The following is a 19,035-nucleotide window of genomic DNA, read 5'->3' as shown; positions in this document are numbered from 1 at the left end:
TTTAGGAAATATCTAATTTTTATAATACATCACACTTAAAGTTAACTAGCTAAAACTCATTAGTATAACTAATAGTTTCATGTAAACCGAGCTTTTAGATGAAACTATCCATGACGAAAAAAAGCTGTTAATTAATCCAGATTATTTTCGATCACTTGAGAAACTAGCATATCAGGGAAGGTTTCTTGCAATGAGTTAAATTTAACAATAGTTCTTGTATGCAAGATGGCTTGAAAATACTATAACAAATGCTAGAAGACTTTATTACATATCAGAGAGTATATTTTACATATTACAGAAATATGTTAATCAAAAAGGTCCATGTTGTACTAGGGCATCTCACATTCTACACGGATCTCTATCTTTTGCTGCAGATTTTTTCAACAGCGCCTAGCATCTTTTGGCTAAAAATTCAAACAAAATAATATTCATTTATTATTTTCATCAAATACTAAATGTTATTTTATAATGACGCTCAAACAAGGTAGTTAAAATTAAAGTTCCACTTTGTGAGCTGAAGAAATATTAAAACAGTAGTAGTAGACAAAATGTTATCAAATTTAGAAATAAAATAAAATTAAAAAAGTTCAAAATATTAACCAACTGAGACTACTACAAATGCACACATAAAATATCATTTTTTTACATTACTTCTGCTAATAATAATAATCGTAATTAATTCTCTCTCGTCTAAATCCGCCGTCGCTAGTTCATCAACATTTTTATTCAAAAGCCTAAGAAATGTTGCTTTTTTACATTAGAAAAATTAGGATTATTTTTTATCCAACTGTTTCCTTCTCTTATTTTTTAATTTACTAATTTATTTTGCAATTTTATCATTTATTCACTCACTCGTTCTCTTATATTTGCACTTATAACACAATTCGACAAGGGTCGGACTATGTCATTTTTCATATATCACTCAAATGAATGTAAAATCGAGCAAATTCATAAAAGTATCATATTTTTAAAATAAGACAAATCTTAATGTACTTGTTTTAATTAACTCTCTCTCGTCCTGATCCACCGTCTCTAGCTCATCAGCTCTTTTTATTTTAAAGCCAGAAAAAAAAAATTTCAATTATGAAAGTTCATCATTTCGCTAATCGATCCCTCTATTTATTTTTAAAAGCCTATAAAAAGTTTCCAAAACTGCTTTTTCGAATGTTTCATAGTTTAATTTTGTTGACATAGAGCAGCAAATACACTGAAGAGCCAAAAAAACTGGTATACCAGCCTAATATCGTGTAGGGTCCCTGCGAGCACGCAGAAGTGCCGCAACACGACGTGGCATGAATTCGATCAATGTGTGAAGTAGTGCTGGAGATAATTGACATCATGAATATTGCAGGGCTGTTCATAAACCAGAGGGAGTAAGAGGGGGTGGGGATATCTTCTGAATATCACGTTGCAAGGCATCCGAAATATGTTCAATAATGTTCATGTCAGGGAGTGGATCCAAGAGCACTCTTCTGAATTTAGACACTTCCACTGGCCACCAAAATTCCCAGACATGAACATTATTGAACATATTTCGGATGCCTTGCAACTTGATATTCAGAAGATATCCCCACCCCCTCTTACTCCCTCTGGTTTATGAACAGCCCTGCAGGATTCATGGTGTCAATTATCTCCAGCACTACTTCACACATTGATCGAATTCATGCCACGTCGTGTTGCGGCACTTCTGCGTGCTCGCAGGGACCTTACACGATATTAGGCAAGTATACCTGTTTTTTTGGCTCTTCAGTGTAGTTATCTTATGAAGATAAACCTACAAATTTAAATAATTTATTTAAGAACTGAATTATTAATCTTGAAACCTCAAACATGTATAAAAATTAGTAAGATGGCAAAAATTTGCATTAAAATTTCAGATCTTTTTAACACGACTAATTTGAATGAAGTAAAATGACTTACACATTTTCTTTTTTTCTCCATATTTTCTCCTTCACTTTTTTTCTTTCGGTTTTTTTCCCGTGCATTCTCTCTTTTGTACTTTCTCTGTTTTGTTTTCTCTTCTCGTTCTGCCAGTCTGTTCTTTGAAACCTATAAGTCAAAACATGATGTAGTTAGTTATGAGATTCATAAAATGAATCATTAACATTATTGGAAATGAAACATTTTCTAGGTGTATATAGATCGCTACATTATTATCTTCATTTTTGAAGTTGTATTATTATCGTTCTCTATAAAAAATTTATATCTTGCATAAATTCTTCTTTAGAACTGAAAAATACGCTTAGAAATAAATAAAGTATAAAGCTCAGAAATATTAATCGAAGGCAATACTTTCCTTGCACATTTTTTCTATTGAAAATATGTGTACAAATTAAATTATTGGTATTATTAGTTAAATTATTGGTAGAAATACAAATTAAGTGATTCACAATAAATTGATTTTAACTTCGTACATAAAAGATGCTTTCTTATACGAATATCTGCCTGCATGGTCTTATGAATGCTTATAGGTAGGTGTTCTTAATGTTAAACAGTTGCTGAGAGTACCATATATTATGATAATATGTTTACAAGTAATTAATTGGCTGCATTTTAGGTAAGGTTTACTAGCTAAGGGTTACTTATTTCTTGAGTGCATATTGATTCAATTTTCATGAGAATTTCAAGGAAATATCTGTCTCAACTTGATAGAAAAGTCAGAAAAAATTTTTATAAAAAAATTTAAAATATGTTTTTAAAGAAAATAATAGGCGAAGATCAATTAACAGAAATTTTAAATGGAAAAATACCCTTTACTTTAACTGTAAAAATAATGTAACGCAGTTACATTATTTTTTATTGTTGTTGTTCGGCATGAGTCAGTGTATGTTTTTGTGGTTGAACAGAACGATAAACTAGATTCAAGTACTGAAAAGGCATTACAGTTGAGTCTGTAATCTTCCATATATCAACTCAAACTATCATATTAACTCAACTGAAAACATATAATTTAAGAAGTAAATCTATACATACATCTGCTAAAGCTTGTTCTATAACTTTCATTTCACTTTCATATTTCACTATACCTTACAAGCATCCTGTACATTACATTCAAAATTGCGCACAAGTTCTTGTAGGTATGAAGATATTTTCTACTTTAGACTTATGTAGAGCATGCAACGAAGTTTACCGTGAGAACACGCCAAATGTAGTCATAACTACACCTTTAGGCTTATTCAAATATGCCATTTGGCTTCCATAATGCAAACCAAGAGTTTCAGCACCTTATAAATCAAGTCAGGTTTACAGTTTTGCATACTACAATTTAATTGCATTTTAATTCCCTTGAAGAATGTAAACGCATCTTAAACTTGTCGTTCATGAAATGCATCTTAAACTTGTTTTTCAAAAGTTCTTCGAGTATGAATTAAACTTAATAATTTTTTATATATACATTTGGCCAAAGCTCAATTCCTTTTCTGAGATATTTAATCACAGACGATGGAGTTAAAGCTGTTCCTTCTGAAGTTCAAGAAATTTTGAATACAAATATGAATAAAACAATAATTGAGTTGAGAATATTTCTAGCAATGCTTAACTTTTATAGCCGTTTTATTCCCAACATTTCAAATATCCATGCTATACTTCTTGAATGTCTTAAAAATACTGAGAAAAATTAGAATAGATTTGGTAATGATTGATTTACATGCAATAATCTTCTACAATTGTTGCTTTATTTTCACCAAGTGTTCGAAAATGTTATTGTAAAATTTATAAGCAAGAATGTCATATAAGATGTATCTCGTCAAATATCACATTTTACCAATTGTTCTAATGTTTTCTTCTATAATTGTTTAATACAAATTATTAAATATTGCCATTTTAATTAAAGTTTATATAATTGATAACAATAATTGTTATGCAAGCAATAATTGATCTACAAGTAGTCGAAAATGTTATTGTTAAAGTTTTTTGCCATATTAGATATATCTTGCCAAATATCATTTTGCACCAATCATTTTAATGCTTCTTCTTTAACTGTATAACACCAGTTATAGAATTAAATTATTCAATATTTTAATGAATGAATGAATGAATGATCTGAAAATATTTTTGAATGATCTTTATTTTTATCTTAATGTAACTTTCCTAAGTGATTCATTTGATCTTTCAATCAGAAGTGTCAAATTATGCCCCTAATAAAATTTAACATTTAGATAAATAAAAACTATGATAATGAATTAATGAGCAGTATTTGATCTACAAGTATAATTATTGCACAATTCATGTGTGATAATGTAATATCTGAGGTATCTTGCCAAATATCATTTTGCACTAATTATTTTAATGTTTCGTCTTCAATTGTATAATACTAATTATTCTCATTTTAATTATTATTAGTAATTATAGTTATTAATTATTCCCATTTTAAAAAATTTTTATCTTAAATTTATTTTTAAATCATCTTTAGTTATATTTCCATCTTAATGTAGCTTGTCTAAGTGATTGATTGATTTTATCTCTCAATTAAAAGTGTCCAATTCTGCCATAAATAAAATTTAAACTGTAAGCAAACAATAGCCATGATAATGATGAGAGAAAATGAATCAGAATTACGAATGGTAAAGTATTTTTTAACATGAGCATTTATTAAACTTACATAAGTAACTTACTTACTTGATTTGTAACTTCCCCAAAAAGTTTCCGAATCCTCTAAAATAGAGAAAAAAATCAAATCAAAATCTATAACGGAAATGCTTTATTTTACCAATAAATGTTTTTATTTTCAAATAAATGAATTTATTCAATTACAATTATATGTAAATAATTATTTGCGTAGTTGATTGATTAGATAATTTATTTATATGTTTCTGACTAACCTACAGATAAAATTTGTAATGAAGATAGAAAATAATTATGATAATAATTTCTTAAATGAAAAGACATAGATACATAATGGAAAAAAGTTATACAGGTGTATATTTTTAATCAAATTAACTAATTTTATGACTGAAAAGTATTATTTACTTTTGGAGTAAACCTTCGGTTGGATGGACAGGGCATTGGTTGCTGATTAACCTATGAATGAAATTTATAAAGGAGATAAGCTATTAGAAGTTTAATAATATCATAAATAAAAATATAGAAAATACCAATATACATAATAAAAAATAATTCTTTAGAAAAAATGTGTTGTTATTCAATTATTTAAAATTTTGTCTTGAAAATATAGTAGATATATAGAAAAAGAGAGATGATATATTTATTTCAGTTAAGGATTGCTAATGAACCTGCAATCTTACTTACCTCCAAATTATCCCTTTGCGAATCAACAGCTTGCTATAAATTAAAAAAGAAAAGAATTTTTATGTTATAACCAAATTGAGTAAAACATAAATATTATTATTTCATTCCTTCCCAAAAGTTAAGAGTTTATTCCATCGTTAATATATATTATTTTTTCATGGTATTCAAATCAAAATTTTCATTTTTCAGAAACTCCATTGACAACAACTATTGAGAAAATTACAAAGTAAACAAAACGTGTTTAATGGTGTTTTAATTTGAAGTTTAAATCAAGCGTTCACTGTTAGAAATTTCTTGGAAAAAGGGTTAAATAACAATATATTTAATTGTTGTTTTACCATATTCAAACAAAAAAGTAAAATAACCATAAATAAGATGTTAATCAAACTTTTAACTGCGTTTATTAACTGCTTTCACTTAATACGGTTAAATAACCAGGATTTTATAACACCAACTCATCACACCTAATAAAGCCACTTAGCTCCTTGCAGCTGCGTGCATATTACAGCCGAGAGGGCTGATCTGTCAATCAGACAGACAACACTGAGGTTCAAGTCCCCACCTTGACACCAAAATATTTCCCCCCGCTCCTTTCAACACATGAAGTGCCCGGCTCTCTCCAATGCTCATTACATAAGGAAAAGCTCAGCTTCTATGTCCAGTTAAATTTCTTTTTATGGTTTTGAAACCATGCTAGTTGTAAATGGTTAAAATACCATATAGTTTTCCTTCTATGATTTTATAACCATACTAGTTATTAACGATTTCAAACCGTAAAGGTAAAACATTTTCTTTACTTTAAACTTTAAGGTTAATCGGATGGACAAAGTGCTGCCGGTTACTTGACCATATTTTCAGAAGGAAACTATTAACAGTATAGCAAGATAATGATCTTTAGCTAACTCTATTTCTCTTTAAAGAAGGAATTTTTTTTCTAAATTAATTGAATTGTATCAGTAACCACAATTTATTGTCAGAAGACATAAAAGATTTTGTGTAAATTTACCTATCTCTCAAGCAATTGTTGCTTCCCTTATTTTCCCTGTTTCTTTTTGCACCAAGTTCATAAACTCGTTAATCCAAAGACGTGTACAAAAATGTGTTTTTATAATTTTAATTTTAAGTTATATGTCTAAAGAAATTAACATTATGTAGAACTATTTATTTTGAAATAAAAAGGGAAACGAGAATTTCAATAAGTCAGTTGAATAATTTATTATAAAATGGAGTTTATGAGCATTACTTCTGAAAAATATTATGCACTGAAAAATTAAGGTTATGCTAATTGATATAACATTTTTACATTAGGTTTATTACTGACATGATTAATTGCTGCTAACTATTATTTAACTTATTATTTAACTGCAAAATAAGACACAAAAAGCTATTTACATGTATTATCATAAATTTATCTTTGATACGGAAATTAAAGAAAAAACAACTAAAAATAAGTGTTTTTACTATAACTTGACGATATCACTAAACTAAACTACACTCAGTAGCACGACAGCAAATAGATGGCCAAGGTCTACTTAACATCTCTGCTTTCTTGTCCTTGAACCCAGTGGTGCAGGAACAGATGTTCCGGTTGGGTATTCAGCCGGATGTGGAACCCCCCAATGTTTAGTTCACAAGCATGTATGGTACTCATTTTATCGCCCCACTGAAGAGAAGAAAGGTTGAGTCAACCTAGCCCGGTCCGAGGATCGAACCCAGGATCTATGGCACTAGAGCGTGAAGCTCTTCCACTCAACCACTTGGTGTCACATTTGGAGAAATGTCGGATACCAGACAACTTAATATTAGGTTTTTGGCATTATTTTTTTTGTGACATATTTTAAATCTAACAGGTTTATTTATTTATTTTTCGCTTATTTTTAACCCAATGATTATTGAATATAAAAATATTTAATGACAAATTGTTATTGAATTTTATATTAATAAAAACTTGTTCAATAATAAGGTGATAATATTTTTTGACAGTAATTTCATTGTATTGATTCTTAAATTTTCATTTTTATAAAATTCACAAATAATTTCTTTTAAATTTTTATGACATTGCAACACTATCTAATGACTTTACTTTATTAACTAATGACTTATTAAGCAGCTATTAAAAATGTGTTGCTTGAATTCAACATCTTTCTTCAATATCTGTCAAGAAAAATTGAGATTGTTCTCTTGCAAATGCAACTTAAAATTTGACATGTATAAGTATTTATAAATGTTTTTGAAAAAGCAAATACAGAAATCACTAAAAAAGGTCTAAACACAGATTAAACAAACATTGCTTACTTCTACCTCCATTGGTTCTTCATTTTCCAGCTGTTAAAAGAGGAAAGTGCATTAAAATTATTATTTCCAATTACAACTTGACACTATTTACTTAGAGTTTTTAAAAAGCTTTAAGTTCTTCACATATATTTCGATTTTCCTCTTTTTCATATGGATGTGTGGAACTTTGATTTAATCTCTAAATATTCACGTTACAATAAGTAAATTAGCATATGAATTTGAGTAAGTCATATTTCAAGGAAATCGCATAAAAGGGATTTTGACATTTATACAAATAAGTGCAGGAGGTTCCAAATTTGATTTTTTTCTATCCATAACGATATTTGAAAGATATATAAAATCAAATTTGCTATAAGACATTAATAATAATCTATATACATAATAATAAACGCGGCTGTGTGTCTGTCTGTAATCACAATATATCGCCCCAGAAGCCTCGCCCAGGCACGAAACTCGGCACATAATTGTGTTCTGACATAATGAAGAAGTATTTGTTTTCTTTTTCAAAAATTTGGATTAGTTTTTTAGTTATCAGTCATTTTGTAAGAAAATCTATATTTTTCGTCTTCAAAGAGCCATATTCAAAAAACTATTAAAAAATGCATATACTTTTCTTCACTCTTATAAATGTATGCTAATGCGAACCTTACAATTGAAATATTAATTTTCGACAACCTAAACCAATAATATGCGAAGGAATTAATAATTTAGTTGTAAGGTTCGCATTAGTTTGCATTTATCAAAGTGGAGAAAAGTTTAACTTTTGTATTAAAAATGTGGCAACGTATTCGATACGTAAATAGAACGCTTCGCTTTGATATATTTGTCGTTGTTCATAATTGTTATAATAAGTTTTTCTTCTTCTTTCCACGCTCTATTTTTTTTTCTTAAGCGAAGACGATAATTTTTGTAGCGATATAGAAATGGAAATTGATACCATAAAAAATTATATAGAAATAGAAATTGATACCATAAAAAATTAATTAGTTTTCGTGTTCTTTTCATGTATTTAGCATTTTAGTTTTTTTTTTCTTAAGCGTTGTAGCTATATAATTTCAAACATCCTCAAGAGCTATAATACATCTGCAACAGAACTGGATATGAAGACAAAATTGCAGGACAGGAACACTTTAATTGTCCACTAATCTTCAGATTTCCTGCTATGTTTTAAAAAACTTTATTTGTGAAAACCTTTAGCGTGGCGAACAGCTGGCTGCCTGAGGCGGCTAGTATTTAAATAAATATGAATTTCCGAGTTCAAAAATATAAGCAGTAAAACGCCAAATTGTCAAATTTTATTTTTTTATTTGTTTTTGATTTTTTTTCTTCTTTGTTTTTTAATTTTCGCTTTATTCGATTTCCCTCAAATTAATTTCTGAATTTATTCGACTTTTGTGAAAGTAATGTTGCAAATTTAAAACAGAGTTGTTTCAAAGAAATATATTTTAAACCATTATTTTTTCAAGCTTAAATTCCGTAAAAAATTTTAAAACTAATATATAAATAAGCAATAAGTAGTTGATTTAATAAATAGTATAACAGATTTAAAACTTAAATACCTTCTAACGCTTATGAAAAGCAGCTTTGCAGTCGAATTTGGTATTAAAAAAAATTTAAGCCTAAACCGAGTTCTTCATTTTGTTGTGGCATTAATAACGCTCAATAGAAAAAAAACTTAAAATTGAATTATATAAAAAACATAATTCTTGCGATAAGTTATGATGCATTACAGAAAGATAGCTACAAAGTGACAGCTGATCCTAAATGGTAAAAAATACGATTTTTCAATGATTTTCTACTTGTAAATTATCTCCCACGTGATGTATGACCTATTTACAATTTATTCAAGCACATGAATAATGCACTAGAAGAATGACTTTTTACATTCATATAGTAATTCTTCTCATCATTTTCATCATCAAGAGTGACTTTTTACATTCATATAGTAATTCTTCTCATCATTTTCAGCATCAAGAATGACTTTTTACATTCATATAGTAATTCTTCTCATCATTCCATTTTTCCAACTCCATTTTTCCGAATGAAAATAATATATTATGAAAGTTAAATTGTAATTACTACAACAGATTATCATTTGTGAACATTAAAGAACACATAACCCTGTACTTCGGCGAAACGTTGGATATACCTCTTATTAATATTAGACTTTGGTTTTGAAATATTTTTACTTTGGTGTATTTTGAAATCTTATGAAATTTTTTGCTCTTTTTTCCCAAGGAATATTTCATACACACACATATCATAACAATTTATTGTTGATATTTACAATGACAAAAATTTAACATAATACTAACATTAACAAAGGGGGTGTTATTTCTTTATTTTATGATGTAATTTTTATGACAGTAGAAAACTGATATTTATATAGTAGAAAACAGATATTTTAAAGACTAATAAATGACTTATAGTTTGAATTCAATCATTAGTTGCTAAAAAAATGTTGAAAATTAAAGTAGATATGTAAATACAAATGACTTTTTAAAAAGAATAATTATAGAAATAACACAAAATTCAAGAAAAAAAATTAACAAAAAATGCTTACATTCTCTATATTTTCTTCGGATGACGATGCCTAAAAAGTAAAAATACTGCTGTTTATAAAACGTTTTAGATATTTCATATATGGGTCATTTTCAAAATCGGGTGCCATTTTATAAATTCAAGTATAAATAAATAAATAAATTTCAAAAATAACTAAACATATTCTTTAATAATATTTTGATGCTTCTCGAACAAGTTAGTAAAAGTTAAATTAATTTTAAAAAAATAATTTAACTGTTATATTTTTGTCAGATTGTTTGAAAATTGTCATGTTTGTTACCGGACATGTTTAATAAAATTAAACCACTTTAATTTTCAGAACACAATAATCTAAATTAGAATTTATTGCAATTTTAGAGTCCTACTATACATTGAATAAAGATTTTTAAATTTCAAAAGCATTGCTTAATATTTCTTTTAATTTGTTTATGTCATGTCTGTTACCATTCTAAATTTTTTCAAATAATGTCTTATAATAAAGTATTCGAAAATATAATTAAAGATTTACCTTTATTATTTTCTTTTGTATTGCATAAAAAGAAATTATATGAACCTTTCACAATAATAATAATATATCAATTTGTATTTTATTAAAAAATTATCAATGTTAACAGACATGAAATTTTTTTAAGCATAAGGAAGTTTAATATTTATTCATCTTTGAAAAATAGAGCAGGGTCTTTGTATCAGGACCCAATAAAATTAACCCAGTTAAAAATCATAATCACATTTAAAAATCAAACCCAGTAATATTTCTTGGTCACCTGCTTACTTGACAGCAGCTCCAACTCCATCAGTAGCTCCTTAGCACTGACAAATTCATAAAATGACTATTATCCATATTTCAAATTGTTCTTAGCTATGAGCTTGTTTAAGGGAGAGAGAAAATTATGCCGATGGGACCATCCAACTTTTGGTGGAAATTTCTCACGATGATCTAACATTGGTTGAAGTTCAGCCCAAATTGTTGTTGGATCATAATCATGTTATGACTTTGAAATTGTGAAAAACAATTGCTTATCTTTTCTTAGTGTAAAATTTTAGTGTGCAAAGCGGCTTGCTTTCTTGAACCTCCAAAATGATATACTTGAATTTCTATTGCAAATTTGCTAACATAGTATTCTGAGAAGTCAATGTGAATCATTGTTTTTTTTAAAGATTTTATTAACAATTTAAGTTTGCATAATATTGTTGTCTAAGATTGAAAATGTGTTTTATAAATCTGCTCATATCAGGGTTGAATTTCGTTATCAGTTCAGAAAAGTATTATTTCTTTCGACATCATATGAATATTAACTCTTTTTTTAAAAAAATAGTTTTATGTTGCTTATTTAATTTCTTTGACGAACATTTTCATTTTATTTTATAGCAGACTTCATAAAAACTAGCAAGTATTCATAAAATTTTTATGTATTTATTCCGCGGGTTGTTGGAACACATACATAAAATGGGCAAAGTCTAATAAAGTGCAATAATCTCTTTTTTTAACCTGCTAAACATCTTTTTGTAGAAAGAATTTGGTAGCTAATTTCTGTTTGACTTTGCTTAATTATGAGGGGGGATACAGTGCTTAATAGTATTTAACATTTATAAATATTAACATTTGTTAACATTTATAATTTCATAAAAATACAACGTATTTCGAACATTTTGAATATTCTTAGAATATGATTCACCTCTAAGCACCTCTCTTCATGATTCACTATCATGATTCACTTCTATGTGTTTTTGAAAATTTATTAAGAAGCATTAAAATTAGTATATAAAAAATAGCATTATAATGGTATCAAATAATGTTAAAATAGATTAAAACATTAGGGTAAAGAGAATTTGTATTAGCAATTAAGAATTTGATCTCCATGATTAAAATTTGTTTAATCAGAAACAATCTTTTCGAAATTTAATTCTTGTAACAAGTCATGTCTGTTACCACATATGTCAAGCCTATTACTAAACTCGGTAACAGACATGACATTTCAAAGAAAAAAATTTCTTTTAGTTAATAATTCGATCAAATATAAAATATTCTATTTGTTTTAGAATAAAGTCTCACTAAACTAAATTATCTTTCAGAAAGAAATGAAACATAACTTTAAAGGTAACAGACATGAAGGTAACAGATAAATAAAACTACAGACATGACATAGCAAGAGCATACCATCTACGTAAAGGCTTCTGCTCCTTAATAAATAAAAAGAACATTCAAAAATTATATATATATATATATATATATATATATATATATATATATATATATATATATATATATATATATATATATATATAAGCTAAAAAATTGAGAAAATATGGGGAAAAATACAAAATAATGACAAGAGAAAAAAATTATTAGCAATAATATTTTAAAAGCATTTAAAAGATCATAATTTTTAAAACCTTAAAAAAAAAAAGAAAATAAAAAAAAAAAATTAATTAAAATTTGGAAAGCAAAACTAAGAAAAGATATAATCTCTTCATCAGCTCACACGATTCTATCCGCAAAAGGAGTGCTTTCTAATATTGTATTAATATAGCCAAAGCAAAATATATCAATACAACAGTGTGAGGAGCACTCACAAAATTTTAAACGAAATTGGAACACATTAAGTAAAAAATATGTACGGAAAAACAAAGAAGTATATCAAGCAAAAAACTGAAAATAAAATGTAAAGAGATTAGAGATCAGTACACGAAAAGAAATCTACATAGTGAGGAGCGAATTAAATGAAACTTATTAATTATTTTCGTTTTTCTCTTTGTTTTTTTGTGCTATATATATATATATATATATATATATATATATATATATATATATATATATATATATGTATATATACTACTTTAATTTTTATTACATAACACTGGCCATGAGTTTGAGCATAGCAGAATTTTCATCATTAAAATTATTACTATTGTTTGTGTTTTTATTCCGTTTACTCTTATTTGCTGTACTGAAACAAAACATCAATTAAACAAGTGAGGGTAAAAGAAGAAAAAAATTTTTGCTAAAAATTAAAAGGAGAAAAAGTTGTCCCTCTGTTTTCAGTTACTTCTAACTTTTTAATAGTTGAAAGTTCCTGTTTTCAATTGGGGACCTATAGAAGCCTAAATTATTAAAGTGGCAGCAAAGTCTTAATGATATAAACTGGGAACACATAATTCAATACAAAAGAGAAAAAATGGCATATTTTTATTGTTCTAATTCCTGTTTGAATTCAACATTTTCCTTCCTAAAATTTTTTTTTAATTTAAATTATAATTGTATTATAAATTATATTAAGATAAACTGCATTTATTCTAAACGGTTTAGCTTGAAGTAGCATTTTAAATAAATATTCTTCAAGAAAACAAAAACTTTTTCAGAAGCATATCAATAGCTGCTGATTTACATTTTAGGACAAAATTCTTAACAAAGCTTGAATTTATGGCAACTTATTTTTAAGTTTTTTTTTCTATAAAATTTGCTTAAGTACAAAGAGTTTCGTCAATTATCCTTTGCATGTTTAAATTTTACTTTTTTTTCTTTAAAGTTTCAGAATCCATTTTGTCAAGACAAGACGAGTGCACATTTATTCCAGATGTTATTAATATTAAAATAGTATAGTTCTGTCAGTTCTTTAATAACCCAGTAGTAAGTTTAGTATAATTTCTTTCTTGAAATTTAAAGCATGCTTATTTTACACAAAGCAAAAACTTTGTTTTTTTACCAAATATATCTAGTAAAACACAGTATAATATACCCAATGTGTCACATTATGTAATGCATGAGTTCTTTTTTAGGTTTTTTAAGCTTATAAAAGCAATGTCAGTTTGTCAATTTGATTTAACGCATTACTTTCTACCAGTTTTAAATAAATGAAACTTAAAATATGAACAGTACATTTTTAAAAAATGATAAAATGCAAACCAAAATGCATTTTAAAGAACTTTAAGACAGCACAATTCAGCAACAAATTAATTTTTGCAATAAAATGCCTGGAGAAACTAACATGGTATTTACTGATTAATAAAATACAAGCACAGAGGATTTTCAAATCGCATGGGAAATAAAATAATTTTTAAAGTGTAAATTAATAATATTTAATAATATTACATCTACAAAGCAACTTACAGAATCTACATCCATCTCATCTCCTGAAGACATTTTTCTGAAAAATTTTCTTTCTCAGTTTCTGAAAAAATAAAATAAAATTTAATAACATGAGGCATATTAGTGGATAAAATAAATACAAATGCAAAAGAAAACAAATCACTTGATGCAAATATGATCAATTTCCATAAACATGGTCTAATATTTAAGAGTAAATATTAGTTTCAAAAAACTGATATGAACTGCTCAAAATTTTTAAAATTTATAAGAATCTATTATGTGAAATTGAATCTGAAATTAAAACTAAAACACACCATTTCTACAAAAATATTTCAAAGTTTTAAATTGTTAATTCAATTAATTTAAAAACATGCGATTGCACGTGACATGTATGCATATTTATTTTAGTTTAAAATATGTATAAATACATATTTTATTTTTAACTACTGAATATGGTTTAAAAGGAGGGAAGATCAGGTCAACTGACATGTAGGAAATAATACTGTTTAAAACTCATACTCCAAAATTAAACTTTTTGTAAACTTTTTTAAATGCATATTTAAAAAGAAAAATGTCACTATATTAATGAAAGTTTCAAACAATTGTCATATTCCGTAAAATAATTATTTGCTGATTTATGCTGTTCAAATATATAACATTAAAGTGTTACATGTGTGACTACATTTAAAAAAAATTGACGATTAATGACAGCTTTTCAAACGTTTTGCAATTAAATATCTTTTCTGCAAATAACTGCCATTTAAGTATTACTTTAAAATAATAACTGTGAAAATTACAATATTACGTGAAAAACTTAACAACAAGACCTTAAAGAAAATCTTAATATCTCATTTGCTAGCAAAGTATTTAAATTATAATTTTGTATTTTCCAGATTAGGATTTTTAAGAAATTCCTTACCAACTTAAAAATTTATCATTATTATTAATGTTTAAAAAAAGTTATATTAAAAAAATCTTCAAAATTTTATAAAATCTTATTGAAATAAATATTAAAAAATTTCTTATTAAAAGTTATTAAACTAAATGCATTCAACAATTCATGAAATGAATGAAAATAATCCCTCCAACCAACTATTACAAGCAATAACACATTTAGAAATAAGAATGTTAAGTTATACAGTGCTTATACTAAATTTCGTAAAACTTATTTTTTCAAACACATTACGAAAAACATATATCTAAAGATTTAAAAGAAAGACAATGAATTAATTAACATAAGCATAAAGTATGAAAAATTCTGAAATACTCATTTATTAAGTAAAACTTAAAACTTAAGTTGCTTTTAGTGTAGTGTTTTTAACGTGTTGAAACGTGAGTTGTTTTCAACTGTTCAAGCAATAAAACTTAACTGTAATTTTCTTGATGTATTCACGAATGTGATTTTAAAAATATTAGAATTATGATTATTTACAGATTTGACATGTAAAATGGATGCATGTAAAATTAATTACAATGACGCAATCAAAAGATTGCTCATAAGAGCCAGTATAATACGCATAATAATTGTTTGTTTTTATGCAATAAAAGATACAATTCAAGATATATATTTTAATTAATGATGTAATTTATAAATTTGCACACATTAATTAATTACAAGAGTATTCTTAATTACAGGAGTATTCTTTAAAAGGGAACTTACCAGAGGGATAGATGAGTATAGTAATTTCCACTAAATTTGACGCATTTAAACCGCCAAACCAGAACCCACTGCCAACCCCAAACACAAAATTTCAATAAATTGCGCCAGTAATTTATAAAATTTTAGTATTGTGGCAAACTATTAATTTTAATTTATAATTAATTAATATCTATTTAAAGTAAAATTATTATTTTAAGTTTTGATTATATTAAAAAATATATCGAAATATTTTAGCATAAATTCTTCATTGCTTATGAGTAAAGTTTTAATCAAGGATGTGTTTTTAATGTCTTTTTTTCCACATGGAATATTTTTATGTTTTTGTCCAATTTAGTTACATTTACAGAAAATTTCCACAGTTAATGAAAAATTACGCACCTATAAACCTAGGTTTCCGTGGGGATCCGCCATGTTAATTATTATAATATTTGCAACTCGTTATGTTTCTCCATGCGATGTGAATGTTGCTGTTGTTTTTAATCAGTATCTAAGCAATCTTCTTTTATGATCTAATATTTTTAATAATTAATAGTATACAATCCATTTGTTCCTTTAGCTATGAATGTTATAGAAGGAGCTTTATGACTTTTAGATAGGTTCCACGCTGGTCTCTGAATATGAAATTAATCTTCATTGTTTACCTCTATACATATCTCTTGACTTTAAAGGTGTAAGGGACGGTGAAAAAATCCTGAAATTTTAAAATAATTCTTAAAATATGAAATAAAACAAACTGTTAAAATCAAAAGCCTCCAACTAAGCAATCATTATACTTTTTTAAAAAAAATCTTTAGATTAATTAAGAAAACTATCATGTAGTTTTGTTAATATTGCTAAAGGTTTTGTAAACTGTCACAGACGACTTAACTATATTGATATTTAGAGATCCTTTTTTTATTTAACTATACAGTTATTTCAACTAAAAATCAATGGAATTTCATGCAAGCACGCTTTAGTACGTTATTTCATATTAATTGATTTAAATAAAATTATTTCCATGTTAATTAATTAATGCAAACGAGCACAACATAGAGCTTAACTTATTTATCGCATATAATCATTATAAAAATTACGCCCCTATAAACATTGGTTTCCATTGGGATCCGCCATGTTAATTATTATAATATTTGCAACTCGTTATGTTTCTCGATGTGATGTGAATGCTGCTATTGTTTTTAATAAGTATCTAAACAACCTTCCTTTATTATCTATTATTTTTAATAATTAATAGTATACAAACCATTTGCACATTTAAATATGAATGTTATAGAAGGAACTTTATGGCTTTTAAGTAGGTTCCATGCTGGTTTCTGAATATGCAATTAATCTTCATTGTTTACCTTTGCACATATTTCTTGACTTTAAAGGTGTGAGGGGCTGTAAAAAAATCCTGAAATTTTAAAATAATTCTTAAAATATGAAATAAAACAAACTGTTAACAAAATCAAAAACCTCCAGCTAAGTAATCATTATACTTTTTAAAAAGAAAACTTTAGCTATATTAACAAAACTATCATGTAGTTTTGTTAATATTGCTAAAGGTTTTGTAAACTATCAAAGAAGACTTAACTATATTGATATTTAGAGGTCATTTTTTATTTAACTATACAGTTATTTCAACTGAAAATCAGTGGAATTTAATCTAAGTACGTTTTCGTGCGTTATTTCATATTAATTAATTTCCATGCTAATTAATTAATGCGAATGAACACAACATAGAGCTTAACTAATTTATCACAGTTTGTTTCAAACAAAAGGGTTTATACTTAAAATATGGTTATTTTTTATCAAATGCAATTTTTAATAACAGAATACATACAAGATTATTATTATAATGAAAAAGGAATAACAAGAATGTCATTATAACCAACTTTGAAAAAGAATATTGCAGAATAACAAATTCTCTATAATCAAATAATCAGAAAACAAATTAGCTTAAAACAATAGTAGATAGAAAGAAAAAATTTGGTAGCAGAAATCAAAACTGAACAAAAAGGAGAAGAAAATTAAAAACATTTCAACAGTGTTGTGAATTCACAAACAAAGCATTTAATTCATTAACTACGCTTTGAATAAACCAAAGGACATTTCAGAACTAATATCTCATTAATAAAAATGAAAAGGATTGAAAAAATTCAAAAAATTAAAAGCATTATTTGTGTCTAATGCAAAATAGTTTCCTTTTTATTTTATGTGGAATGAGATAAATAAATTTCATAAAATAATTTTGCTTGTTTAATAATGTTTTTAAGTGCTACATATTAATAGGTATAAAAAATTTTCATGAATATTTAATTCAAATGACAGCTAATTAATATATTTTAATAATTATTAAAGAACTTATTTCATTTAACATTATTTTGTTTTTGACATAATTGATTATTAAATAGTGTAAAAATCATATTTTTAAGCTTAATTAATACTTTCAAAGGCTACGAAGTAAAAAACAGGAAAAAAATATAATACTACCTTTACAATATTTTACAATATTACCTCATTAATTGTTTGAAAAAACCAGATTAATTATTTTTTTTATTTTGTTACGTTTCAGAATGTAACAAGTTAAAAAATAATACTTAGAATTCAGTTTTTATACATAAATAAAAATATAAACCTTACTTTCCTCATCTTATGAAGCATTTCAGAAACATTTGCAAGAAAATATAATCTATATCGCAAAAAGAAATATTCCATTTCGATTAGATACGTTTAGAGCTCATGATAGTTTTTATAAAGATGTGATTCACTTAAAAACTTAAAAACAGCATCGTCTTTCAAAACTGGAAGTAAAAATTTTAAAAATTTATCCATTTCCAATTATTAATGTAATTCTTATTAACAAAGCAAGTCAATAAACGCGTAAAGCAAATTTTCTTTCAACCAAAAATATGGGTGTGAACAAATTTAAACTCGTCTGAACGATTTCTTGAAAGATTACACTGATATCTCTCTAGCACTTAGAACCATACGTCTTGACGTAACTCTATAAACAACTATTTCACGAGATTAAATATCGATAAGTGTAAGGAACTGTGAGAGTTTCTTAGAGAGAGAGAGAGCATCTGTTCTTAATGATGTTATCATAAATTAATAATCAATGTCGAAAAATATTTGCGTTATAATTAGATGATTATTTTAGGCGAAATAAATTTGATAATGTAATACTATGATTATAAAAAAATTT

General features: G+C 26.2%; 1 protein-coding gene across 2 annotated transcripts; it reads right to left on the bottom strand.

Moving 5' to 3' along the window:
- Positions 1-237: 237 nt before the first annotated feature.
- On the bottom strand, positions 238-18,774 carry LOC107450955 (uncharacterized). Of its 2 annotated transcripts, XM_016066903.4 has the most exons (10): positions 18,471-18,774; positions 17,092-17,228; positions 14,213-14,273; positions 10,106-10,135; positions 7,543-7,572; positions 5,248-5,280; positions 4,969-5,019; positions 4,618-4,653; positions 1,921-2,049; positions 238-404 (listed from the first exon to the last, which is right to left on the bottom strand). In XM_016066903.4, the coding sequence occupies exons 3-10, from the start codon at positions 14,243-14,245 to the stop codon at positions 381-383; spliced, it is 366 nt and encodes a 121-aa protein (XP_015922389.1). In that variant the 5' UTR covers positions 14,246-14,273; positions 17,092-17,228; positions 18,471-18,774; the 3' UTR covers positions 238-380. The 2 variants fall into 2 exon arrangements, with proteins under 2 accessions (XP_015922389.1, XP_015922386.1); XM_016066900.5 differs by lacking the exons at positions 17,092-17,228; positions 18,471-18,774 and adding an exon at positions 15,852-15,923.
- Positions 18,775-19,035: the final 261 nt, after the last annotated feature.

Source organism: Parasteatoda tepidariorum, chromosome 2 (assembly GCF_982258835.1).
Source record: "Parasteatoda tepidariorum strain Cologne lab strain chromosome 2, Ptep-v5.0, whole genome shotgun sequence".
NCBI classification, from domain to species: Eukaryota; Metazoa; Arthropoda; class Arachnida; order Araneae; family Theridiidae; genus Parasteatoda; species Parasteatoda tepidariorum.
Note: the sequence above shows the minus strand (reverse complement) of the source record. Positions and strands in the feature narration are given on the sequence as shown.

What these genes read in the sequence shown, in the direction of transcription:
- LOC107450955 (XM_016066903.4), bottom strand. Translation starts at nt 14,245, where the DNA reads ATGTCTTCAGGAGATGAGATGGATGTAGATTCT. An exon ending in ATGAGATGGATGTAGATTCT is followed by an intron (nt 10,136 to 14,212) that starts GTAAGTTGCTTT and finishes TTTACTTTTTAG; the next exon opens with GCATCGTCATCCGAAGAAAA. An exon ending in TTGGGGAAGTTACAAATCAA is followed by an intron (nt 2,050 to 4,617) that starts GTAAGTAAGTTA and finishes TTTGACTTATAG; the next exon opens with GTTTCAAAGAACAGACTGGC.